Source organism: Culicoides brevitarsis, chromosome 2 (genome assembly GCF_036172545.1).
Source record: "Culicoides brevitarsis isolate CSIRO-B50_1 chromosome 2, AGI_CSIRO_Cbre_v1, whole genome shotgun sequence".
Taxonomy (NCBI): domain Eukaryota; kingdom Metazoa; phylum Arthropoda; class Insecta; order Diptera; family Ceratopogonidae; genus Culicoides; species Culicoides brevitarsis.
In genome coordinates, this window is record NC_087086.1 from 28,387,299 (window position 1) to 28,412,092 (window position 24,794).

Below are 24,794 nucleotides of genomic sequence, written 5' to 3' on the forward strand. Positions count from 1 at the left end.
CAATCGGTCATTTTTTTTTTTTTCGTCGTAACTCCGTATTTGGTACAGGAATTGATATTTTGCTATTTCGAACAAGTAGAAAAGATAACCGACCTTGACCCGTGTCGTGTTACGATCATAACTCAAACTAAGTACTGGATTTTCTTCTTTTACGTTACTCAATGCTAAAAATTATTATTTTTAATCAGCTCACGTTGGATCAATGTCCGCATTTTTTTCGATGGTAATTTAATTTAATTTTTATTGCAAATTTTTTTTTTGTTATCAAAGTCGGTGCTTTTTCCGTGACTTTCACATTTATTGTCGTTCATCATCATTTTTAACGCATCTGATCGGTAATCGCGAAATTCGTACATGGTCACGGTCATACTGCTGCAGTTGCCTGACCAATAATAGTATCTTGTTCTTGCGCATTTCGAGCGTTTATGGAAACTGACTTTCGCTTTTTTTTTGTGGAACACACACAACTCCAGCAAATAACGCACAAATAATAGTTATTTATAAAAACTTGTTGAATTTTATATTACATAAAATTTATTACTTTGCCGTGCGATGCCATGCCATGCAATTATTCTGTCTCTTATAATAAACATAAATGTACAATTAAAGCTCACATATAAAGCGAGGCACATTTTTAAAGCTTTAATTGTATCAAATGAGCATGGATAATGCGCTAATAAAAATGTTTATAAATAAAATTCAACTTGACTTATTGGTCTACATCGCGGTGTGTCTAAGCGCAAACACACGAAAACGAATGTAAAAAATTAAAAATTGTGACACTTTTATTTCGGAGCCATGATTTATGATACGCCGTATCAAGCTTATAATTTTTTTTTTCATAATTTTTCGTCGCAGCAACTTAATTAACACCGTTCCGTTACGTTAATTTTTCTTACAAATTTTTTCATCATGGGAATTAACTGAATGGGTGTCTAAGTGAATTATTTTAATATTTATAATTTTTTTTTTGTTTTTTGTGCGTTTTGTTTGTTTAGATTAGGCATGAATGAAAGAAATGCTCGACTTACGAGATTTGGCACGAATGCAAAGTCAAGGACAGTTTGCTGAACACTTTGATTAAGTAACGCTTTTTTTCCGAGATGTTGGTGGTGTCTTGCAACAAAGACGTGAAGTGAACAATTGAATGGTCAGTTATTTGAATATTTTATAGGTAAATACGTTTTTTCTGACGTCTCATGCTTGACAAGGTCGCTCATGATTTTTGCTTGAAACTTTTTTTGTTTGTTAGGCAGACAGATTGAGATCTCTTGTTATAGTTTGTCTGGTTGAGCAGCTGATGGGTGGTTTTTGGCTACTTAGGTGGGCTGGTCAGTAGTTTTTTTTGTGTGAAGTCAAATTATTTATAATTAATGATGATTTATTTTAGTTTTTATAGTTTTTCTTTCAGACTGAATTTTGCGATTCGAAGTTAAATTTCTTAGATTTAAACAAAAAAAAATCGTCATCTTAATTTTTTTATTTAAAATGTTTCAAAAAATTTGAAAAAATATTTAGATTTTTTTTTAAATCATTAACTCAGATTAAAAATTTAGATTTTTATTTAATTTTTAATATTCTAAAAATTTCCAAAGCATTAAAAAATATCACTTTTTTTTAAAATTTTTAAAAGTAATTTTTAGAATTAGTTAAATTTTTTTTATTTAAAAATTCATTAAAGTTAAATTAAAAATAATTTTAAATTTTTTAAAATTTTAAATTTTTAATTTAAAAATAATTTTTTTCGAAAAAATGTATAAATAATGTTTTATAAAATTTTTATTTTTATTTCAAATTCAAAAAATATATGCCAAAACGAAAAAAAAAGTAAAACATTCTTAAAATTTGCCCAAAGCACATTTTACATTTTCACCCCATTAAAATTTTTTGATAATTTTTATTTTTTTTTTCGGCTTTTATTCAATTTACAAAAAGTTTTTAAAAAAATTAATTTTATTTTTATAATCAGTTTTACAAAAGTTTTTTTTAACATTTTTTTTTTTGTTTTGTTTTATTTATTTTAATTTATTTTATTTTATTTCATTTTTTTTGAAGCGTTCTTTTAAACTTTTTATATAAATTTTTAAAATTCCTTCCTCTTCGTTAAATTTTTTTTCAGAAAAAACAACTTTTTCATAAACGTTGTCAAAAAATGACATTTAACACACATTTCTTGATTTTCCGCTCAAAATGCGTAAAAATTCCGCTATTTTTATCAAAAAAAAAAAATCCTTGACAGCAAACATTTTCCGTCATTTCATTTTCTCTTTTCGTTTTTAGGTCACACAAATTTACTATTTATCCAACTCATACATTCAAATGTGAATCCAGAGTGTGATTAAGCATCGCAAAAAGTCAGTTTTAACGGTCATTAAACATCACTCATGAATTCTAAATCTTTCTTGCTGCCGTCTCACACCTTCGCATAAGTGCTTTTCGATTCCCCTCTTCGCATTTTTTTTGCACGGAATTCATTTTCATACTTTATGTGTGCGAGAAAACATCAAAAACCTATAAAATTTTCATATTTATTCATTGTATATGAAAACACTCGCATCGCATCGCTCACACAAACATAAAATGTCGGTAAACTAAATTCTGTTTTTTTTTCGCACTCGCTGCTTGCTTTGCAATGAGATATGCTGAAGAATACGCAAATATGTGTTTCTTTTTAAACGAAAACATCATCATGTATGACGTCTGTTCGGTTTTTTTTCCATCATCCAGCATTCATAAATATTATAATTTTCAGCATCTCTCATGTATATATCATCTTTTTGCGGTGCGGTGTGTGGCGGAGCAATATGAACATAATATTATGATAATTCTGACGCGGTTTTTTGTGTGCAGGCACGAGCACGAGCACATTTTTCGTGTTTGGCATGGTGTGAAAAATACAGACATTCCATTGTTGTTCACTTTTTTTCCGAGTTATAATAATTTTCGTTGATGTTGTTTAGAAAACGTGAAGTGACAGCGACTTCTAACACAATAAATCCCCAAATTCACTCTTTTTTCCTTCGAAATCAAGGAATCGCCCTGTAGATTATGATCAACTTTGTGATGTTCTAACAAAAGAACACAAAAAAAGAGAATTCTATTGCGCGTTTTTTGATACAAGACTGCGTTTCGAACAAAAAAAAATTGTGTTGTTTATATTTTATTATTCCGAATATTATCCTAAGTTTGTTGCTGTTCATATTTCCGCATATTTTGATTCATCAACTCGAGGAGATGATGGGAAGAATGTGTATGCGTAAATATGTTGTGGTTAGCCAATTTAGGCTTATGTCTGCCTTTTTGTTGGTTTTTCGTCGTTATTACTACACACACACGTGGAGCTACTATCATGTTGTGTTTTTAGATTAAATGTGGTTTTTAAATAATTTATGCATGACTTGAATCTGTTTCTGTCTATAACTTGATCTCGGCTCGGATGCGGAGAAATGAAGTTTTTGTTTTTGTCTGGATAATGACACATAATTACATATTTAAGTCACATTGGGGAGTTAAGTGAGCAACTTGTAATGCAACTTTTTCTGTGTTTTTGTTTCGAACTTTTTTTTTGTGCGGAATTGGAATGGAAATAAACAGTTAAGGTGAAATGTTGCAGAGAGAAAAAGTTGTTTTTGTAAAAATAAAATTTTTGAGTTTGTCTTAAAGAGAAGAAAAAATATTTAAAATTTCATTTTTTGACAACGTTTATGAAGACTTTTGTTCCTTTGAGATTTATTTTGGTACTATTTTTGATCAGATTCTGAGAAATTTGTTTAAAATATTTATTTTAAGAAATTTGAGAGAAGGAAAAAATTATAAATATCAAAAATTTGTAAAAAAATTTTTTAATTAACTTATTTTAAATAAAAATATTAAAGAAAAATAATTTTAAATTAATTTAAAAATTTAAAAAATTAAAATTTGAAATTAAAAAAAAAAATTAAAAAAAATTTTAATTTAAAATTAATTTTAATTTAATTTTAATTTAATTTTAATTTAATTTTAATTTAATTTTAATTTTAAATTTAATTTTAATTTAATTTTAATTTAAATTTAAATTTAATTTTAATTTAATTTTAATTTCATTTTAATTTAATTTTAATTTCATTTTAATTTAAATTTAATTTTAATTTAATTTTAATTTTTATTAATGCTTTATCTAATTGAATCAATTTAAATTTTGTTTAATTATTTTTCATTATTTTTAATAAAAAAAAAATTTTTAAATTCTACAAAAAAAAAATAATTCTTAACTTCATTAATCTACTTTAAACTTTTTTGTCATATGTTTTTATTTTCAATATATCAATCACCTTAACTTTAAATTCAATTTATTATTCAATTACGAATCAAATGTGCTTTGAATAGTTTCTGTCCACTTTGACGTTTTTTTGCATTATTTAGCGACAATTGACTCAAATTAACTTTAAAAAATGCTCGATATCAATTTTTTACCCAATTCAATCAGATTTCTTTGTCTCGTATATTTAGACAGAGAGTCATGTTTGTTAAGAACTTGTTCTTGTTTTGTTTGCCAATTAACTCTTTTTTTTTTTGAAAGGTGTGTTTTTGCCTCTTGCGCAAAGTGATTGAACGCAGAACGGATCTATTTTCATGAAAAAACAATGTTTGCTTGTTTGGCGCGCGGTATTCATTAAACAGTTTAAACACGTTTTATTAATGATAAAAAATTAGCATTTCAGGCAAGTACATGAAAAAAGCGCTTCGAGGTGTGTTTTTATTTAAACTAATTTTATTAAGAATATTTTTTGACGAATTTTGCGCGTTCGAGAGTCGACACAGCCAGCAATTTAATAAGATTTACGAGAATTACACAAGATTACGATGTTATTGTTTCGCAAAAGTATTAAGAGCACTTCCAGCTCGTAGAACAAATGCAAGACACAACAATGCTGCTCTTTAGTCATGCATGACTCTCAGTGGTAACTCAATATATGCACAAAAGGCAAAACAGCAACAAACTAACCCATAATTTATGTTCGTTACTGCGAACAACAACAAAAAGAGTGTTGATATTAAATGGAAGCGATAAGCAAATTTACAACATAATACACGAGAAAATACGGATAAATAGAGATATTTATTGGGTGATCTATCGAGCTCCGTATCTATCGATGTGGCGTTACTACACACAGGCACATGACAACGATTATTGCTTGCATGGGTAAAATTTGTTTGTTTTCTAGTACATTTTGGGGACCAATACATGAACAATTAATTACAGATAAGTTATGTTGCCGATGCATGCTTCGCACAAAATTGATTGGTTCCAGACACATATAATGTCCCTTTTGCGGAACTTTAGTGGGGAAGGTTTAAAGAGTGACGTTTCTGTCTGTCACGTGAACGTTAATTTACGAAATAATTATTAGAGAATTAATAAAAAAAAAAGTTAGAAAGACATTGAACAGGATTTTTGATCTTTTATTAGATGAAATTTAACCGCAAATTTTTTAATATTTTTTTTTGTGCTTAAACTTTAAATTGTACAAATTGAGATGAATTTTCCGAAAATACCCCCAAAATATTCCAAATATGGGTGCTTGACATCTTTTTAACGGACCAACATTTTTCGCAAATTTTAGGTATCGTGGGGCATTAAATTTTTAAGGCATCAGTCTGATCTCTTATGCTTAAGAGGTCAATTTTATACCTTTAAACATTCGATTTGATTTAAATGAAACACATTTACCTTTTAAAGGAATAACATCAAAAAATCACTTGAGGGATTCAGCTGATGCCTTAAGAGTTTAATTTGATCTCTTATAAGGAGTCAAACTCCCCTTTTTTTAGTCCGTAAGAAAATGTCACAAATTTTGTTCAATTCATTGCATAATACTATTTATGTGTGAAACAATCTAATTATTTTGAAAGTTAAATACTTATCTTAGTTGATTGTTGCTTCTTAACATGTTTAACTGGATTTCACAGATTTGCCAATAGATGATTAGGCAACAGCTTCTTTGCAATTTTATAAATTAAGATTGCAACTTATTACGTTGTTTGATACTCAAAAAATCGGTCTCTTTGAATATTTCGTATCAATTAATTATTTTTTTATTAAAACTTCTTAAAGGTTGATATCAAGATCAATTAGGTACTTCTTTGCTCGATTCGACAAATTATGTAACTCTTCATAGCTTCCTTTGAAGAATCTCTTTGGGCAAAACATAATGATGTGTGCAATCGTTTGTTCGGTTGCACCACAATCACATTTCGGGTCAGAATTTACTTTCCATTTGAAGAGACAGTAGTTACTTTTACCTTGATTTGTTCTTATTCGGTTTAATTTCGTCCATGATTTTCTGTCTAAATCATATCCTGGAACTTTTTCAGTTGGATCATTTATTAGAAAACTGTTTACAACATTTTCGTTGTTCCAAGCTAATTTCCATTCTTCTTTTGTGTCGAATTCATCAAATGACATCATCCATTCTCGAATAATTTTTCGAGAATTTAATCTTTGTTCTATTTTTTCTTGTAAAATGTCATAAAGAAGGGAGTTTTCATGAAAACTGCAACTGTTCAATAAAGTGTATTTCATATTCTGGTCCATCTATCTAAAATGAAAATATTGCCTGAAATGATTTTTTTTTACTACTAAAAATGTAAATTTTAAAAAAGCTCTAAAATACACTCTGAAAATACTTTAAAAAAGCTAAAGAAATCAATTTAAATATAAATTTTATTTTTACATACCTGAAAACTTCTCCAAGATGGACAGGCGTCTCCATTTATAAATTTGTGACACCGCGTCTTTCTTCTTTTATGAATTCTGAGTCCTTGTCATAAAATCTAAAAAGAAAAAAAATGCAGGAAAAATGTCACCGAAGCCTTGCCTTGACTTCAACTTGACTGACATTTAATAGTTACCTAAAACCGAAGCAATCTGCATCTTCTTCTTCCACAGAGACACAGAGTTGCAAGCATGCACCGGGAGAAAAGTAGTTAAGGAAAAACTGAAAATAAGAAGCGGTTGCACATTTATTTAAAACATTTAATTGGCTTGTCTGATAGTTGAACGTGCTTTGTCGTGTGTCTCGCTGTCTCGGCATCTACCTCTCTCTCAAGTGGAGGGAAAACTTCGTTACCGCACATCACTTGAATTAATGCAAGCTTAAAATGGTTTTTGGAAAATGAAGAAAGACAAAGGCATCATATAACTGGCACACATATGCCATCTTTCACGTAAGTACGTTGAAAATTGCGACAAGACGGGAACGGGCGAGACATTTAATATATTTTAATGAACCTGTCCTCTAATGTGAGTGATTTATGATTTTGTATCCTTTTTCGCCATCCGTGTTTGTTTATATGTGGAAGAAAAAATTTTAAGAGTTCTTACCTGGTTTTTGTGTCTTGCAAAAATCTTTGGGATAATTTTACTCTAGATCATCTTATATTCATAGAACTGCGCATAAGATTGCAAAAAGGGAGTGAAACTGGAGCACAAGACGATAAACGAGCACGACGACGACGACGACACTTTAAGAGGTAAGTCTGATGAGATGCGACATAAATTTATTTCTTTTAATTTCCATCAAAAATATAAAATATGTGCATTTTCACTATTTCTGTTTCCATTTTTATTCACATTTATTCCTGGGTTGTTATTATTTTTTACTTGTTAGGAAAAATTGTCTTTCTCAAGCATGAACGGAGAAGATTTCTTTTAAATAAAACATCATTTTGTCTCAATTTGATTTGTTAATCTGATTTTCCAAACACACAAACAAATGGGAAATGCTTTAACAAGCAAATACATTTTTTTCATTTATTTTATTTTTTCCTATCCTGTGCCAGTGGATGTGTTTTCGTATGTTCTGACATGAATAAATTTATTTATTTAATATTCTGTGCTTTGTCAGCAAATAAATGGTATGTTTTTTAATATTTAAAATTACTAAGGTTGTTTCGATTTGTTTCGCATAACGAAGGTTTAATGTAATTTGTTTTAGATAATAAAATATTTTAACATTTTTTTTTGCTTCGCATGTATGAAAGTGTTGCTCAGCTCAATAAAGGAAAGTACGTAATATATTTACAATAATTTCGAAATAAATTTTCTTAACGTTTTTTGAATGAGATGCGAGAGATAGAGAAGGAGATAGAAGGAACCGTCATTATAAATGTATAGACAACATATGCGAAAAAAGCTTTAAATGTTAGCGCATACAAGTAGGAAAGACATTTTAATCCAAATTACAAGTGTACATTTGTAATGTATGAAAAAAAGTTCAGTAGTAACCTAAGGGTGAACTTTTAAACATCGATACACCGATTGAATAACGACTCTTATCCTTCTCGAATCAAATATTTATAGAATCTTTTGAGTTGAACACATGTTACAACTTGAATTTTAAGCACTCCCGCTTGCTTACTCACTATGATAGTTCTTGTATTAGGTGTAAGTTAAGCAGTTATTGCAAAGGCGTTCAATTGACTTTTATTTTTTGTGTTAAGGGATTACCAAGTAAGTGAATGAGAATTTTTGACAGTTCAGGTTTTTGACGTTTAATAAAATATTAAATAGTGAATTATAATTTTAGAAAATCGTTGGCAAACAATAAAGGAACACTTCAATTAAATATTTTAATTTTCTAAAATTTCTCATATTAAAATTATTCAGATAGTGTTACTTTACTCAAATACCTAAGAACGCCTAAGAAAAAAATTATTTTGCTCTTTAGTAGAAATTTTGCTCGGACGTTGAGGTATGTAATTTTTTTTAACAAGATGTTGTGTTTGAACAACATTGTGAGTAATTGTTCTTGTCGTTTTTCTAAAGGATACCTTAAGTCTGAAGTCCATTGACTGTTTTACATTGGACTGCTTTCTATTGATTCCTGTTGTTTTTCTGTTAAGGCAGTCCAAAAAAAACTGTAGAGCTGCTTTCTATGGTGCTTGTCCTGGATCGACCAGTACGATATACCGAAGAGCTCAATTAACAACGGCATATTTTTCGTTTGATCTGCGACAGTGTTTGGTTTGGAGTTGATGAATAACCTCAACAAATTATTTATTAGAACCTTGCAATACTTTGCACAATTTCGTTGCGATTTTGGTAAGTCCGCCATTTTTTTGCTTCTATTGCTGAGACGCCTCGTATTGTTAGGAATTACTTCCAAGTCAAGTAAGACAAGAGTTCCCTTAAACGTGCATGAACTGTTTGGCTTTGGTTTGCAAGTTCTTGAAAAAACTTTTTTTATCCAAGTTAGACGAGGATTACACAATTTGTTAAAAGGAATTTTATACTTTTGTGAATACCAAACCCTTAACCTGTAAAAAATCAATTTAATATGTCAGTTTTTATGTCTAAAAATGAAATGTCAAAATGTATTAAAACTTACTTGCTCGTTCCCTTAAATTTAGTCAAAATACGCATAATTACCATCATTTGAGTTTTTTTATGATTTTACGTCATTCGTTCTCTATCATTTCTATTATAAAGCACTTTTCTTCACTACCAAAGACTCTTAATCTTCATTTATTTCATTTTTTACACAAAGCAAAAAAAAAATATATAAAATCACATTTACTTCAAATCCATCTGAGTCCCCTGCTGTGCAGCTAAATTATCTGTATTATGTGATCGGAAAGACAAAAATCATTTTTGACCCCTTTTGGCCTAAAAACGTTTTTGACATTTTGCATTTTTTCACATTTCAGATTAATATTGATGTTGCGACAAATCCCGTTCGTTCGGCGATGCGTGTAAAAAAAGTCACAAAAATGCGTTGTATTGCAATAACAAACGACACACAACCGATGAAGACGACGACGACAAACATGCCAACGCATAAATATTATATCATCGCAGATTTCGACAGCACAAAAAAAAGAAGAAAAGAGGAACACAGAATTAGCCACTCGAGTGTCAAACACGCGATGGAAGAACGACGACGACAGAAGAGATATGAAGTCACGTATTTTACACCATATGTTTGGTGACGAAAAAAGAGATATAATGTGTTACAAGCAGCATTCAATAATATAATCTTTGATGGGATACTCGTAACTTCATGATTTTTCCTCGTTCCATGTTGCACGACAAATTTTTTGATATCAAAATTTATCTTTATTAAATGTGGAAGGCGTGGAGGAACTTTTTTTTTCGTTCTCTGCGTCGTATTTAAAGGCATGCAGTGCAAAGAAAAAAAAATGTAATAATAAATATTGAACATATATCTTTTCTGTTCTCGAATTTATTGATGTGCTTCAATAAACTTTGCAGAGAAACTACTTAAGAATTATTAAGTACACAAACGATATATTAAGACTTAAAAAGTGCATCGTCTTTTTATCTGTTTTTGTACAGAACGAGGCAAAGCAAAAGAAGTGAGGAAAAAATAGCAGGAAAAATTGTTCATTTTTTATGCCCTTTTAAAAGATTATTATTATTATTACACACATTTCAACATCAAGTGCATTCGTATGTACGCGAAGCTATTGCCATCTTAGAACGAAAAGTGTACAAACTATACGCTAGATCGAGCAAATAATTTCAAAAAGGGGAAAAAAGAAATTGCTTTTAAAATTACAGTATTGCCATGCCATGCCTTACGTGCTTCTGTCTTCATATATCAAAGATCATCATCTCTGTGTGATTTTCTTTTTTAGTTTTAACGTTTTTTCCGTTTTTTTTTCTCTTTGCTAGTTTTATAGGATGACCAATGATGATGAATGGCAATAGGAGTGAACGGGTACGGAAAGAAAATATACCAGTCAAAAAAGGTCAAAAGTAGCAAAAAGTGAGATTCGTCATTTTGAGGTTAAAAGAGGAAAACTTTCAATAAACACCCTATCAAAATAATCTTTTTTTTATTTCAGGATGTTTTATGGAAAAGTAATGAAGCTCCTTGGAGGTTATTGATGTCTGTCTGTGGCTCGTCGACAATTTATGGAAAGTATTAAAGAAAGTAGTAGTAGTTAGTAAGGAAAAAGAAACTAATGAAGATAAGAAGATAGCAAGGAAGGCAAATAGCAAGTTAGTCGTCATCCGAGTCTCATCCGAGTGAAGTCGTGAAATAAAAATATTATGAAGTCCAAACCTCGTGGTTTAATTTTAAGAAGTAAATATAAAACAATTCGTAACCCAAGAACTGTTTGTGAAACTTGAAGAGTTCAAATGCAAAATACTTAACTATCCTATTAAATGGTCGAAAGTTGCAAAAAACTACACAAGTCAAAGGAACAAGAGTACTTTTTTGTATATCTTATAAAAAGCATTAGCGTTTCACGTTGGTAATGACGAATATAGAAAAACATAGAAGATTTTACAATATTGTTCACATTGAGGAGCTGCCAAACATTTTAAGCTATTTTTGGTACTTCTACGTTTCTACCAACAAGGATAAGTTTACGATAAACCACTTTACCGATTCAAAAATTTTAAACTATGGAATATTAGAAACTGGATCTGGTCAACCCAAAGTTCTATAAGCAAGATGACTATAGAAGCAATGATATGCGGAAGGGTCCAATGGAAGGTCAGTTTGAAAAAAACGTTCAAGAGATCTTGTTAATAAATATTATAAAATTACAAAATGCGCTCTCATCATAAAATTCAACGTTAATTTTCAACAAAAATTCCATATTTATATAATAATCATATGCTACTCTAGTCATAGATCCTGAAATATATGTGTGGAAAATACTTTGAGATATTGCATTTTCCAAACATCTCACACACACACTCTCACATCAATTGGATGGCATAAAAGAGAACAAGAAGAAAAAAAAATCATAAGAACACAGGATATGTTGAAGAAGAGCATAGCATAGCAGCATCTTATCCATAAAGTAAATGTGCCTCTCAAATTGTTTGTTTAACTCGTTCTCTTTTTTTTCGCATCTTTCGTCATGTGTATTGATAGATATTACAAAGCAGTGACGTCGCATCAACATTGCAATATTATTTTTCTCTCCGCCCGATAAAGTAGCATGCAAGGCGTGCTTTGAATGCCTTATGACGAATATTATTCCAGGCATGGATGGCATTGCATTCTGCATTCTCGGGTGCATTTATTGACGGAATTTCATATGTGTGGAGCGCAAAAAATATGCGAAATAAGACATAATCTTTGAGACTTTCTTTTGGCAGCAGCTTCTTCTTATGTATGTGCAACACCACAAAGCCTAGCTGCTGATAGAATAGCAATGATATATGACATTAATATGTAATGTGAGTGCCTTTCTCTTACTCCAACATGAAGTATCCGAAGATTATATTAAAAATTTTTTGATCAAAGGAAGAAATTCATTGCATGCCAAAATTGTATATTATATGAGAAAACTTTATTACCATAACTTACATTTTTCAGCTGCTTCTCCTGCCACTACATTGAACTACTTAGTAGGTAAAGCGCGGAGTAAAAAAGAATGTGAATTAAAATTTTTCAAATAATTTTATTTTTCTTTGTAATAATAATGATCATTATATAATAATAAGCTTTAATATATCTTTTTTTTATTCCTTTATTATTATTATCTTCATCATCGTCAATATTTTTTTCTTATTTAATTTTATCATTATTTACAATATTTGCAATTTTTTATAGATTTATTTTGTTTTTATCGGTTTTCATAGATAAAGATTGATAATAATTCAAAATAAATTTTATTTTTCTAGCATTATTTTTAGTTTATTTTATATTAGTTTTTTACAAACAATGTGCAAATTTTTTATCATCTTTGTGTTAGTTTTTTTTACCTGATATTTCTAAATTTTTAGGGCGCTTTATCATGATTTTACAGACTTTTATGACTTAATTTAATTTAAAAATTTAAAAAAAAAATAAATTCGAAATAAATTTAATTAATAAATTTAATTAAAATTTATTTTTAAAAAAATAATTAATTAACTATAATTTAAATTTAATTTAATAAATAATTTATTATAATTTAAATTTTATTCCTATTTTTGTATTTTAAATTCGTCAAAAAAAATTCAATATAAAAATTCTAAAAACGCCCAAACTTTGTTGCATGTGAATTTTTTATATTTTTTTTACAGCAAAAATCTTCCCCTCTCACACTTAATAAAAATACTGTAAAATAAATTAATATTTCGGTCATAAATTTATCCTGGATGTGCATAAACTGGGCACTACTTTCTCTCTTATCTTCTCCCATTCCCTTATTTTTTCCAAGCAGTAAAAAAACCATTCAGACACAAAAAAGTTATTACTTTTGCATTATTTTTTGTTACAATTTACCTGCCTTTCGTGCTCCTCACTCACTCACCTACTCACGATATACAAAAAATTGTTATTGCAGCCAAACCACAATCATATCCATCCTAAGCTAAATATCTGTTTTTCCCTTTAGTTGAAGTTTAGTGGATCGACTGATTTTTTCGTATGATTCGATTTAAAATCGATTCAGGTCATTTTTTACATACCCATGATTTTCGTGTGTGTGTTTGTTTGTAGGGGAAACTTTATTTGTGGGGTTATAAAAAAAAGGAAACTCTGAAACAGAGAAGAAGTATCGAATAAAATAAAATAAATAAATAAACAAAAAAAAAACAGACACATTGAGGAAGATACAAGGCGTTGCGTTGCTGCAAAAGTGTCTGCGTAAAAGTCGGTTCGTGTGTGAGAGAAAAGGTTAGATAAATCAATCCAAAATGAACCCAATAAAATTTTACGATCAAAAACTTCTTGTATCGCTATTTTATATGATTGTTATTATATAACTTCTTCTTTTTTCCGTTCCGTTTTTTATCCTCTCTTTATACCACGAGCACGCACAATTGAATCAATAATATATAAAATAAAACCGCAGACATTTCCCGTCGTCGTATCGAGATTTCCTGATGCCAAAATTGAATCCATGGTTGAATTCCAGCGAAAATCTGTGAAATTGCTTGCATACTTTCGGGACGACGATAAAAAAATGAGATAATTTTAATCACGTTTGTAACTCAATTAAAGATCCGTCGTCCCCATCGCATCAAGGGGAGATTTTTTTTGCCTAGTTTAACATTTTTAGCTCGTCTTCTTCCATTAAATTTAATCGGACTCTTTTTCTTAATTTTCCGTGTAAAAAAAAACTTATGTTGGTCCTTTTTTAATGTCTTCATTCCTTCACGAACAACCAAAAAAATTTAACAAAATTATTTTAATCGACAGACATTAATTTTGTTTTCATTGGCATCGCATTCTTTTTGTAGATTCTTTGTTGAATTCTCTCTCTCTCAGCAACAAAAGCGCCGCAAGGCAGCAAAAAGACATTTTGCGTAAATATTCTGGAAAACCACAAAAAAGTGTTAATTATGTTTGTCTTGTTATCAACATCACAGCCAAACAGAGAAAAAGAGATTCTTTTTGATTCATCATCCTCCCCTTCCTCCCTTTTTTTTTGCACTTGATCTCCGTACAATGTTTTATGTGAGATTGATGTTGACCCTTATTTTAATAAAGTATGAGAGGAGATAAGATATACGCAAAACGACAACGACGACGACGACGTGCAAAAGGATCAAAAAGGTCTGTGAAAAGTGTCAAAATGATATAATTATGGATGCAAACTAATTTAAATTAAAATTTTGGTCGTGTCGATTGTTGTTTGTCCGTTCAAATGGTTCAACGTAAATTTCGTTTAACAGGGTCACGTAATTTTTCATAACATTATTAATAACAATGAAGAGTGTACTTTTATGAGACAAATATTTAACAAATATTGAGTGAAGTTACATTAAATATTCCTTTTCTTTTTGTTTCTTCTTTTTTAACACAATTCAGTCAATTATTTATAAATTTTTAACATTTTTGTTTCATCTTTCAGATTTTTCTTTGGTTTTTTGATGTAAAAGGAAAATTTTTATTACAAGAGAGCTGGTTTTAAAGTTTTAAATTTTTCAAAGAAATTAAAGAATTTAATGAAATTAAAAATTTAAAAATTCGCAAAATTTAAAATTTTATTTTTTTTTTATTTTAAATTTATTTAAAATAATATTTTTCAGATTTTTTTATTAATTTAAAGTTAATTAATTTTTTTCATTATTTTATTTAATCAAAAATCCATCAAAAATATTGTTTTCAGATTTTAATAATAATATGTTTGCTAATATTCGAAAGTAAACTATAAATTTATTTTTTTTAGCAAATTTGTGCATTTTTTCTTTTTTTGTAATTTCAAATAATTCCTACAGGTATAAAAATTTTTAATAATTTTGGATTTCAAAAATTCTTCACTAATTTAATTAATAATTTAATTTTAATAAATTAATAATTTTATTTTTTTATTTTTTATTGAATAAAAATTTTTATTAATTTTTTTAATTTATAAAATTAAAATAAATTTAATTTAGTTAAGAAATCTAACTTTGTTGATGAGAAAACAAAAAATATCCCTAATTATTTTGAAAATTTCTATTTTTGACTAATTTTAAATTATTTTTTATACTTTTTTTTTAATTTTTTTTTTGTTAAAAATTTGATCAAAAAATACCTTAATTTTTAAAAAATTAAAATATTATTTATTAAAAAAAATATAATATTATTATTAAATAAATATAAAAATATATTAATATTATAAAAATAGCCTTAATTTTAACTTTCGTCAATAAATTCTTACTTTGAACCACTTCATCTATTTTTTTTTTTGTATAAAACTTCATCATAAAATTTCTTTGAAACAAAACTAATTTTTCCACTTTAAAATTCATTCAAAACTTTTTTTCAACTAGAAACTTTAAATAACAGCATTTCTTGTAATAAAAACTTCATTTTACATCATTTTATATTTATTATTTATAAATATTTACCTTTTTCCTATTAAATAGTAATTATCAATATTTAATAATTTATTTATTTTTACACTTTTTAAGTTATACTTTTTAACTTTTGAGCTATTTAATGATAAGCTATATCTTCATATATATTTATAATAAATAGGATTTAAAAACAAAAAATATTTTCCCTCTTTATTTCATATTGATAATTATTTGTTTAATATGATTTATTGAATATATAAACAGTTTTAAATGAAAATGAGAAAAACTTTTTTTTATAGAGCAATAATAATATATTGTATTTTTCCCGCTTTTATCTCAAAAATTTATCATCATTTATTTATTCAATTATCATTTATAATTTAATTCCTAACAATTTTTATCTATTTATTGTAACATATATAATTATTTATTATACTCCTTCTTTTATCTAGTCATCAATTTATGTGTGATTCAACATTTTTCACTAATAGTAAATTTTTCCGGCTACCGTAACTGGATAACGACGATGATAATAAGGATGATATGGTTGTTGTAATTGTTGCTAATACTGATGATACGCACACGATATGCATTAGAAACATACTTGGATTGTATGATGATGAAGCTGAAATATTTTTTTAAATTAAATTTTTTAATATTTTAAAAATATGAGAAAAATTTCTCACCACTGCTGAAAACGCCAAATCCCCCATCTTTGGGTGGTTGATCGGTATAGGCGAAACTTTGCCCCAAGGGACTGTTGCCTTTCCGCTCAATTGGAATCGCATTTGGCGCTCTGTCTATCACATTAGTGTCAATTGGCTTCGCAGGGAAGGCCAAGGAAGGTTGGGTCGGTCGCAACGACTCATTTCGTAGACCTGTGAAAAAAAAGTTATTCAATTTTCTCGGAAAAAAATAAAACATCAAGAGGTGCTTAATATCATTTCTATGGAGCAATGTCATAAATCATTTATGTATATTATGAGCGAGCGCAATATTTTATTCCGCGAGAATTCTCTCTAGAAAAGACAGACATGCGGATTTTTCGTGTAAAAGAACAAATTGTACATGCAGCATGACTTATGTTTCCTATCTTCTTCTAGTCTAATTTCATCCATCTTTTTTTCGCGTATGCCGTCGCGTCATTTTTTTTGCCTCTTCTCTTTATCGAAAGTACTTAACATTTTTAACATATTCACTTACCTTCTTTCGACTCAACCGTGTGTGTTACTTTGCTCGGCGGCGTTGATGGCAAGGGAATTTCTGCTTGATGTGAATATAATGATTGTCGAGTCATTTTTTTATATGAGCATAAAAGAGAGTAAAAAAACGAGGAATGTTTGAATAAATAAGGGTGAAAAATATGAAAAAAAGTATAAATAAATTTTTAGTTACCGTAAACTCGTATCGAGCCCTCTGTTTCGCCTAATGAATTTTTTGATATGCAGCGATAATTTCCAAAATCACCACCCGACAAACTCTTTATTGTTAATTTCATGTGTGCCCTGTGGGAAGAGAGGAATGAGACGTAATCGGTTTGTTAATTGAGTTCCAAGTGTGATTAAAAAAGTGCGGGAAAATTAAAAAAAAGTATTTTAATTTAAATTTATTTTATTTTAAATAATTTTTTAAATTAAAATTTAATTTATTTTTATAAAATTATTTTAAATTAAAATTTAGTTTATTTAAAAAAAAATCATTTTAAATTAAAATTTAATTTATTTTATAATAAAAATTATTTTTAATTATTTTTTCCTAATTTAATTAAATTAATTTAAAAAAATAATTAAAAAAACTTAATCCAATAAATTCACTTAAGAATTAAAAATGATTATTATTTTTTTTTTTTGAAAAATAATAAGTAAAAAAATTTAGTTTTAAAAAAATATTTAATTTTAATTTAATTTATTTTCTTTTTTTTATTAAACTAAAGGTGAAATATATTGGGCACATAAAAAATAAAATCACCATGTGAAAATTACTTTTTGGCAAATAATAAAATCCAAAATGCATAATGAAAAAACCAATTTGCCACATAAAAATGCATTTTGGGCAAATACAAAATTTTTTTTCGGCAAATGTGACTTCCAATTGGCGAATAAAAAAATCTTTTTGGCAAATAAAAAATGCAAATGTGGCAAATGAAAATATATAAATATAAATAAATTTAATTATTTAATTTAAAATTAATTAATTTGTAAATTTAATTTATTTTTTTTTTAAATTTTAATTAACCAATTAAAAATATTAAAGTTTTCGTTTATTTTTTTATACTTTTTTTTAAAATTAATTTAAGGTTTTTTTTAACATTTCCCGCAGTTCCCTTCACACTTTTAACAATAATGTCATCAACACTTCCGACAACGATGATGAAAACAATAAATTCGAATGTTTTCACAATAAATTCAACAGCTCGTCTCCATCATCATCATCATCATCGTCGTAGTGTCGTGCAAAATATTTACTAAGTACTTACCGATATGAATTTTCGTTATAATCAATGACATATTTTTTACTTGGCAGCACCATCACACTATTATACACCCAATAAATGATCGCTCTACATTATGATTAGTTGTGATTAAAGTTGGATGGCATCCAAAAAATTTTTTTTATCGATTTCGTGAAGATAGAAAAAAATTACCATTATTAAACGTTCTTTAAAAAAAAATTCTACTTTAATAAAATTACCTTGGATGCGCTTCCGTGTGACAATCAATCGTCACATCTGTGCCCGCTGGAGCGCCTACAAGTTGGTTCGGAACCCTATTAAGGAAAAAACACGAAAAAGGTCATTATAGTGGATTCATTTTTTTTATGGAAGGGAACTTACCAGATCATAGGTGAAAATTCCACATCAAGAATAATTCGCTTACTAACCGACGGAGGAACGCCATTAGTTGCTAGTTTCATAAAAAAGGGGGGAAAAAAGATAAAAAAATGTAGAGAAAAATTTTCAGCAGATAAATTCTACATTTATCATTTTAAAAATAAAAAATATACAAGGCTTTAGAAATTTTTCAATGTTTTTCGCTGAAAGAGTGAGTTTTCAGCAGGCAGCAACATCGTAGAAAAGTGGAACATTCTAAATATAATTTATGTACAGATTTATCGTGCTGCCTGCATTCCTCCACTCATGTTTATATAATTAATAACCGGTGAAAAATTCCCGAGAAAAATTCTTGATGCTCGTAAACTTTAATATCTGCATGCTTCAAAAGTTGTAAGTAACACTAATTATAGACAGATAATAGAAAAAATCAACGTACCAATGCACAAGTAGGCGCCCATTTCGTTCCTACTGACTTTCGACAAGTGCAGAATCTCGCCGTCATACACCATTACTGCAAAAAAAAATGAGAAAAAAATCAGTCAAGGGAGTTGTAATAGAAAAATTGTACTCTCAAGAGAGATAAAAAAAATAGAGAAAACGTAGGAGGAGGTCAAAAGGGAAGTCGTTTTATTTGAACTCATCGTGGATGGAACTCATTTCATCCTTCGTGAACTTGATGCTCTTCCACAACTTATATGCCAAGTAGACAAAAAAAAACTTTTATTATAAATTTATATGCAGAATACTGACAGAGGATGCCGACAACGAAGACGGGAGGAAAAAAATAATAAAGTAAAGCGCATTATTATTATTATTATAACTCCGGTAGAAACTTGTTTCAAGCAAAAGTTTTTCTGTGTGACAATTTTTTTTTTGCTTGAATTTCCTACGATGCCACAATGCCTCTATCGTCGTATGCAGAGAATTTAATTTAATTGTCATTTTAAAGTTGAAGTAATTTATTATAAAATTAATTGTAGAAGAGTATATAGAACAACAACAAGCTACTTAAAACAGGGTGTTTTGCTGCAATTTTCATTTCTGTTTCTTTGTCTGTGCATAATGACGATTGTGGAAATGTACTTGATGCAGGGAGAGAATGGAAGAATTGTATCCGTTACTTTTTCTCTTCTGTGAAAATATTTCTTGTGATGAGTGTATCTTTGTGCGTAGTCAGGGTAGTTCAACTCTTGGATTTGTTTTTTAAATTATTTTTGGTATTTTTTAAAAAAATTTCAACAGTGACGTAAATGAGAGTTTTTTTAACAGGAGTGTAGGATCAGAGGGTAAAAATGAGAGAATTGCCCTCTCAGAAAACTTCTTTCCTTCATATTAGAGCAATCATATTAGAGCAGAACATTATTTTTATATCATGTGAATGTTCTTTTGAAACTGAATATTTTTGATTTTGTAAAGATATCTACACTGACAATTTAATGTTTACAAGCTTCGCAACAAGTTATTTGCAAAACTTCGGACACAGAAGTTCCCTCGAAGTTGAATACATTTATGAAACAAGGATCATTTGATCTTTGTGAAATATAGCTACATGAAATATGCATAGCCTACTTCACCCCCACTCAATTTAGTAATTCGTTTCTAAATTGTAGAAACTTGACCTTTTCCAATGGTTTGATCCTTGCCAGTTGATCCTTCACGAGAAAAAATTGGGAAGCCGTTTCCAAATCGATCATATGTATAATTTTTCCTTCTTTTCTTTCTTGTTTGAATTTTGGAGACACTTGAAGCGCCTTCCACCGGAAATACTGAAATATAGCTACATGAAATATGCATATCCTACTTCATTAAGTCATACTGCTTGTTATATGAGATCATTTTGTGAAGGTAGTTTGTATGCCATTTTAACATCATCTTTTAATATTCGCTAATATCTTTTTCGTAGACCCAGATTATCTTAACCCATGAAACTCAAAATTATAGAATATTGACGGAGAGCCTCTTCTTTTACATATTTCTTCCAGTAACATTCATATTATTATCATAGAACTGATTCATAGCCGTGGTAGGGTTGAGGTAAGTTATTTGACTTCTTTGCCTTTCACAAGTTTTCAATTCTCCCCATGATTGTCAGATCTTCTAAAGAAATAAATAAAAAAAAATCATATAAAATTAAATTAACTTTCTAAAAATAATTAATTCTCCATCAAGTTGAAACACCCTTCCATCTAAAAGCAAGAAATCTAAATGCCTTGTGGAAACATTTTTCATGAAACCAACTTCATGGTAACTAAATAATTTGAAATGCAACAAAAACTTTGTTGTTCAAGCAGTAGGTGTGTGTGTTATATTAATATTAAGAGAGAGAGAGAGAAAACGAGAAAGAGTATGAAAAAACTTGCACTTTATAATAGCTCGTAGTTCTTGTCATCGCATTGTTTTTCCTCACCATCCACTAATAATATAAAACTTCCTTTCACGTCGCTCGAATGGATGGTCTTCGTTGTGTCGGTGGAAAATGATAATAATAACAACTTTAACTTTTTTTCGTCTTTTCTTTTCTCTCTACAAGTATCTGGCGTCGACAACGCGTCTTCTGTTAACACAGAGTCTTTCGTCGTTAGTGAAGCATGTAAATAATCTGAACGCAAAAAAAACGTCGACTCGAAAAAGGGGGTTAATTGTTTGAGTTTATGAGTTTTGCAGTTTGGAGATTGTGTGTCTGAGAATAATGGCTTGTCACCGAAATAAATTTCACAACAAACTATTAAAAAAGTTTTGAATTGTCCAAAAAATGTCTTTGATTTAATTTTTTGTGACAATTTCTTCAACTTACCCTTCCTCTTTCGTTCAACGGTAATCGTTTGGCCATCCTCCCGCCTCCAGATAATTTTGGGCGAGGGAAATCCTTCGGCACGACATGTCATGTTGATGTTTTGGTTTTCTCGTACTGCCACAGACGATGGTGTACTTTCGATATCTAATATGTTGGGTGGTACTGAAAAAAAAATACAAGAAATTGAATTAACTTGACATTTTTCGGTTGAATTGCGAATCAAGTGTCAATGACAGAAATCTTTTTTTTTTGTAACTCGTTAATAAATCAATGTAGGAAACAGTTTCAGTTACTTTTTACTTACCAACAACTTGCAAGTAACCAACTTGACTTATCATGGGGTTGGTGTTTACTTGACACATGTAGTAGCCACGATCCTCCTGATGGGCTTCTTTCACGTGTAGCACCCACGTGTTTGAGTTATCGAAAGTCACACTGTATCGTGGGATGCGTGAGATGACGTGACGATGGATTGTGAGAATCATTTGTCGGTCGATATGGATCCAAGCCACCTGAAAGAAGAAAATTAAATGAAAGGTTATTATTAGTTTGGAACCAAGAAAAAAAATTGTATATTGAAACAAGTTTTTAAAATATGGATTGGGGCAAATTTTTGGGAAAATTTTCTGAATTCTTCAACTTGAGAATATGCACTGGATCAAAATTTTAGAATATGCATTGGGGCGGAATTTTAAAATGTGCATTGGGAAAAGTTTCAAAATGTACATAAGGATGAAACTTCAGAATATGCATTGGGACAAAATCTTTAAATGTGTATTGGGGCAAAGACATAAAATGTGCAATGGGGCAATATCTTAGGTTATTTTTTGGGGCATTTCAACCCGATGCACATTCTTAACATTTACCCCAAAGCACATTCTAAAATTTCACCCCAATGCACATTCAAAAATTTTGCCCTAATGTTCGATCTTTTGATACCTAAACCATCAAATTTTTACTTCATCCATCTCACAGTTATTTTGGCTTCTGGGACATGGATTTTTTATAGTATTCAATTAGACTCAACGTGGTGCGAAAAATCAATAAAACTTCATTAAAACAAGATAAAAAGCAATAAAAATACCACTTTAGCTTGTTTATTCGAGCTCGCATCTCCCACGTTCTCGCAAAGAAGAGTCTTCATCGGGCAAATGTTTGTCTAAGTGCGTTATTTATCGCTAGAAAAGTGCCTCCAATGACACAATTCACAATTTTAAATTGCCACATACACACTCTGGCGGAATAACAATGGCGCAGCTTCACATAAATAATTCATTTTCTTTTTGAGTTGTGGCTACGACGAATGGAACGGAGCAAGCACAACATGTTTCACCTTTATTCTTTTTTCTCTCTCCCATTTCACTTGCCTGCCCTTCTCCGTGTTTTTTTGTTCATCTCATCACATCATGCTGTTTTGCTGCATACATTAAACATTATCATATCACAATATGCGGATAATGGTTTTTTATTTTTTTCGAAGTTTTTTTATTTTGTTCAGCTAGAACACGGAAAAGTTGCGTTTAAACATGAATTAAGGTCAATTGAGTTGCCCTGCAGGAAGAAATTCGCAACTCTAAACATTTTTCATCACTTTTGTGCGCAGCTTATCTCGCTTTAGCTCGCAAAAGTTTTACCATAATCCGAAAAGTATCAAGTAAAAAGACACATTTTTCAATTACTCCCCTTGGAAATAAACTTTTTCTAAGCTCATTATTGTCGTTAAGTGTCTTTACAGCATATTTTTATTCCTTAAATGAGTCACTTTTTTGTGCGGAGACGAGAAAAGTTTAGACACGCAATGCGTCATGACATCTACGGAAGATAAACGCGTCGTCGTCGTCCTCGTCTAACTTAACTAAGTAGCTAGGACTTCATCAAAAATTGAGGTAAATGTGAGTGCGTTAATGAAATGAACAAACAAAAAGGTGTGAGTTTAACCTTATGACTGGATTTAGTTGTTTGATGGGAGTTTTTTCTCGCAAACGAGACTGGAGTCTGGCAGGAGAAATGTTTGAGATGAGATAAAAAAGAACGACACACGTGAAAAAGGGTAATTAGCGCATAATGAAGAGGAATGTGAGACAGAAATGTGTGATGAAAAACAAGGATGTTTTCATGTTTGTAAGTTGAGTTCTTTTACTAATTTTACTGCTTTAATGTTGTCTGAAATTTAGCTCAAAGTAAAGAATATTCCTTTAAAGATATTTTCTTGTGAAAAAAAGATTTTTCATGTTGATTTTAAGTATTTTCAAATTTTTAAGCTTAATAAGCTTCTTAGACTATTTTAGTTTGGATTTGAACTAAGCTTTTAAGTTTCGTCAAAAGTATCAAAAATATGAAAACTTAAATCTCTTACTTCAGTTTAAGAGTAAGTCAAAAAGCTTTAAATTCTAAGTTTTAACTTGTCTGCCATTTGAAGAGAAAAAATATTTTTTACCGCATTTCGAAGAAAAAATGAAAATTAATTAAATTAAATTAAATAAAAATTAAATTAAATTTAAAAAAAATTAAATTAAAAAAAAAATAAATTAAATTACAAAATAAAAAAATAAAATTAAGATAAAATAAAATAAATACGGTATTAAAATATTCAATTTATTTATTCTGATAGAAAATTTTAAAATAAAGTTTTTTTAATTTAATTTAATGTAATAAAGTATATTTTTATTTTTCAAAATTTTCAATTTTATCGGTATATTATAGTTCAGTTCAAAATATCAGTGAACATCATCGGAAAATTTTTGCAAAATCCCTTGACCAATAAATTGCCTTAAAAGCGAAAAAAAGTACTGAAAATTGAAAAATCAATTTTTTAAAACTTTTCCCTACCCCGGATTTCCCGAGACTACAATTTTCTATGATGCATCATGCCAGTGCGTAAAAATTACAAAATTTTTACACACATTGAAAAAGTATTTTTTTCTATTCTGAAAAATATTATTATTGTTCTGCTTTTTACACTCTTTTAAGAATATGCAGTTAAATTTTTATTTTTAAAAAAAAATAATTTTCAAAAGGAATTTCGAGTATCAAAATAACTTCAAAAAAACACATTTGAATGATTAAAACATTCACAGAAAAAAATTGATGACCGATTTTAATGCACCCATTTACTTAACAAAAAAAAGCAAAGAAGAGAAAAAAAAATGTTTAAGAAGCCTAAAAACTAAAAAAGTAAAATAAACAAGGACTTGAGGAGTTCCATTGCTTATATCTTCATTAATTGAATTGATTTTATTTTCAATTTTTCAATTTCAATTAAAAGATTTAATTTTTTTTCTTTAATTTTTATATTTTCAAATTATTTAGACAATTTTGAAGTTCTTTTTGGGTTTTTAACTTCTATCAGATTTATTAATTAATTTTTAATTTTAATGAAATTTTCAACCTTTTTGATCAATTTCTTGACTTAACTTCATAGCACTTCA

At 28.9% G+C, this 24,794-nt stretch overlaps 1 protein-coding gene across 1 annotated transcript in view; it reads right to left on the reverse strand.

The window, feature by feature from the left end:
• Positions 1–16,352: 16,352 nt before the first annotated feature.
• The window catches only part of LOC134831406 (lachesin), a 58,594-nt gene continuing 50,152 nt past the window's right edge, over positions 16,353–24,794 (reverse strand). Inside the window, exons 4-12 of the mRNA XM_063845129.1 lie at positions 21,671–21,878; positions 21,367–21,528; positions 19,009–19,083; positions 18,573–18,642; positions 18,431–18,505; positions 18,216–18,299; positions 17,135–17,244; positions 16,943–17,002; positions 16,353–16,617 (exon numbers count right to left, since the gene is read on the reverse strand). Coding sequence (XP_063701199.1) covers positions 16,400–16,617; positions 16,943–17,002; positions 17,135–17,244; positions 18,216–18,299; positions 18,431–18,505; positions 18,573–18,642; positions 19,009–19,083; positions 21,367–21,528; positions 21,671–21,878 — 1,062 coding nt within the window. The 3' untranslated portion in view covers positions 16,353–16,399. The remainder of the gene's footprint in view (positions 16,618–16,942; positions 17,003–17,134; positions 17,245–18,215; positions 18,300–18,430; positions 18,506–18,572; positions 18,643–19,008; positions 19,084–21,366; positions 21,529–21,670; positions 21,879–24,794) is intronic.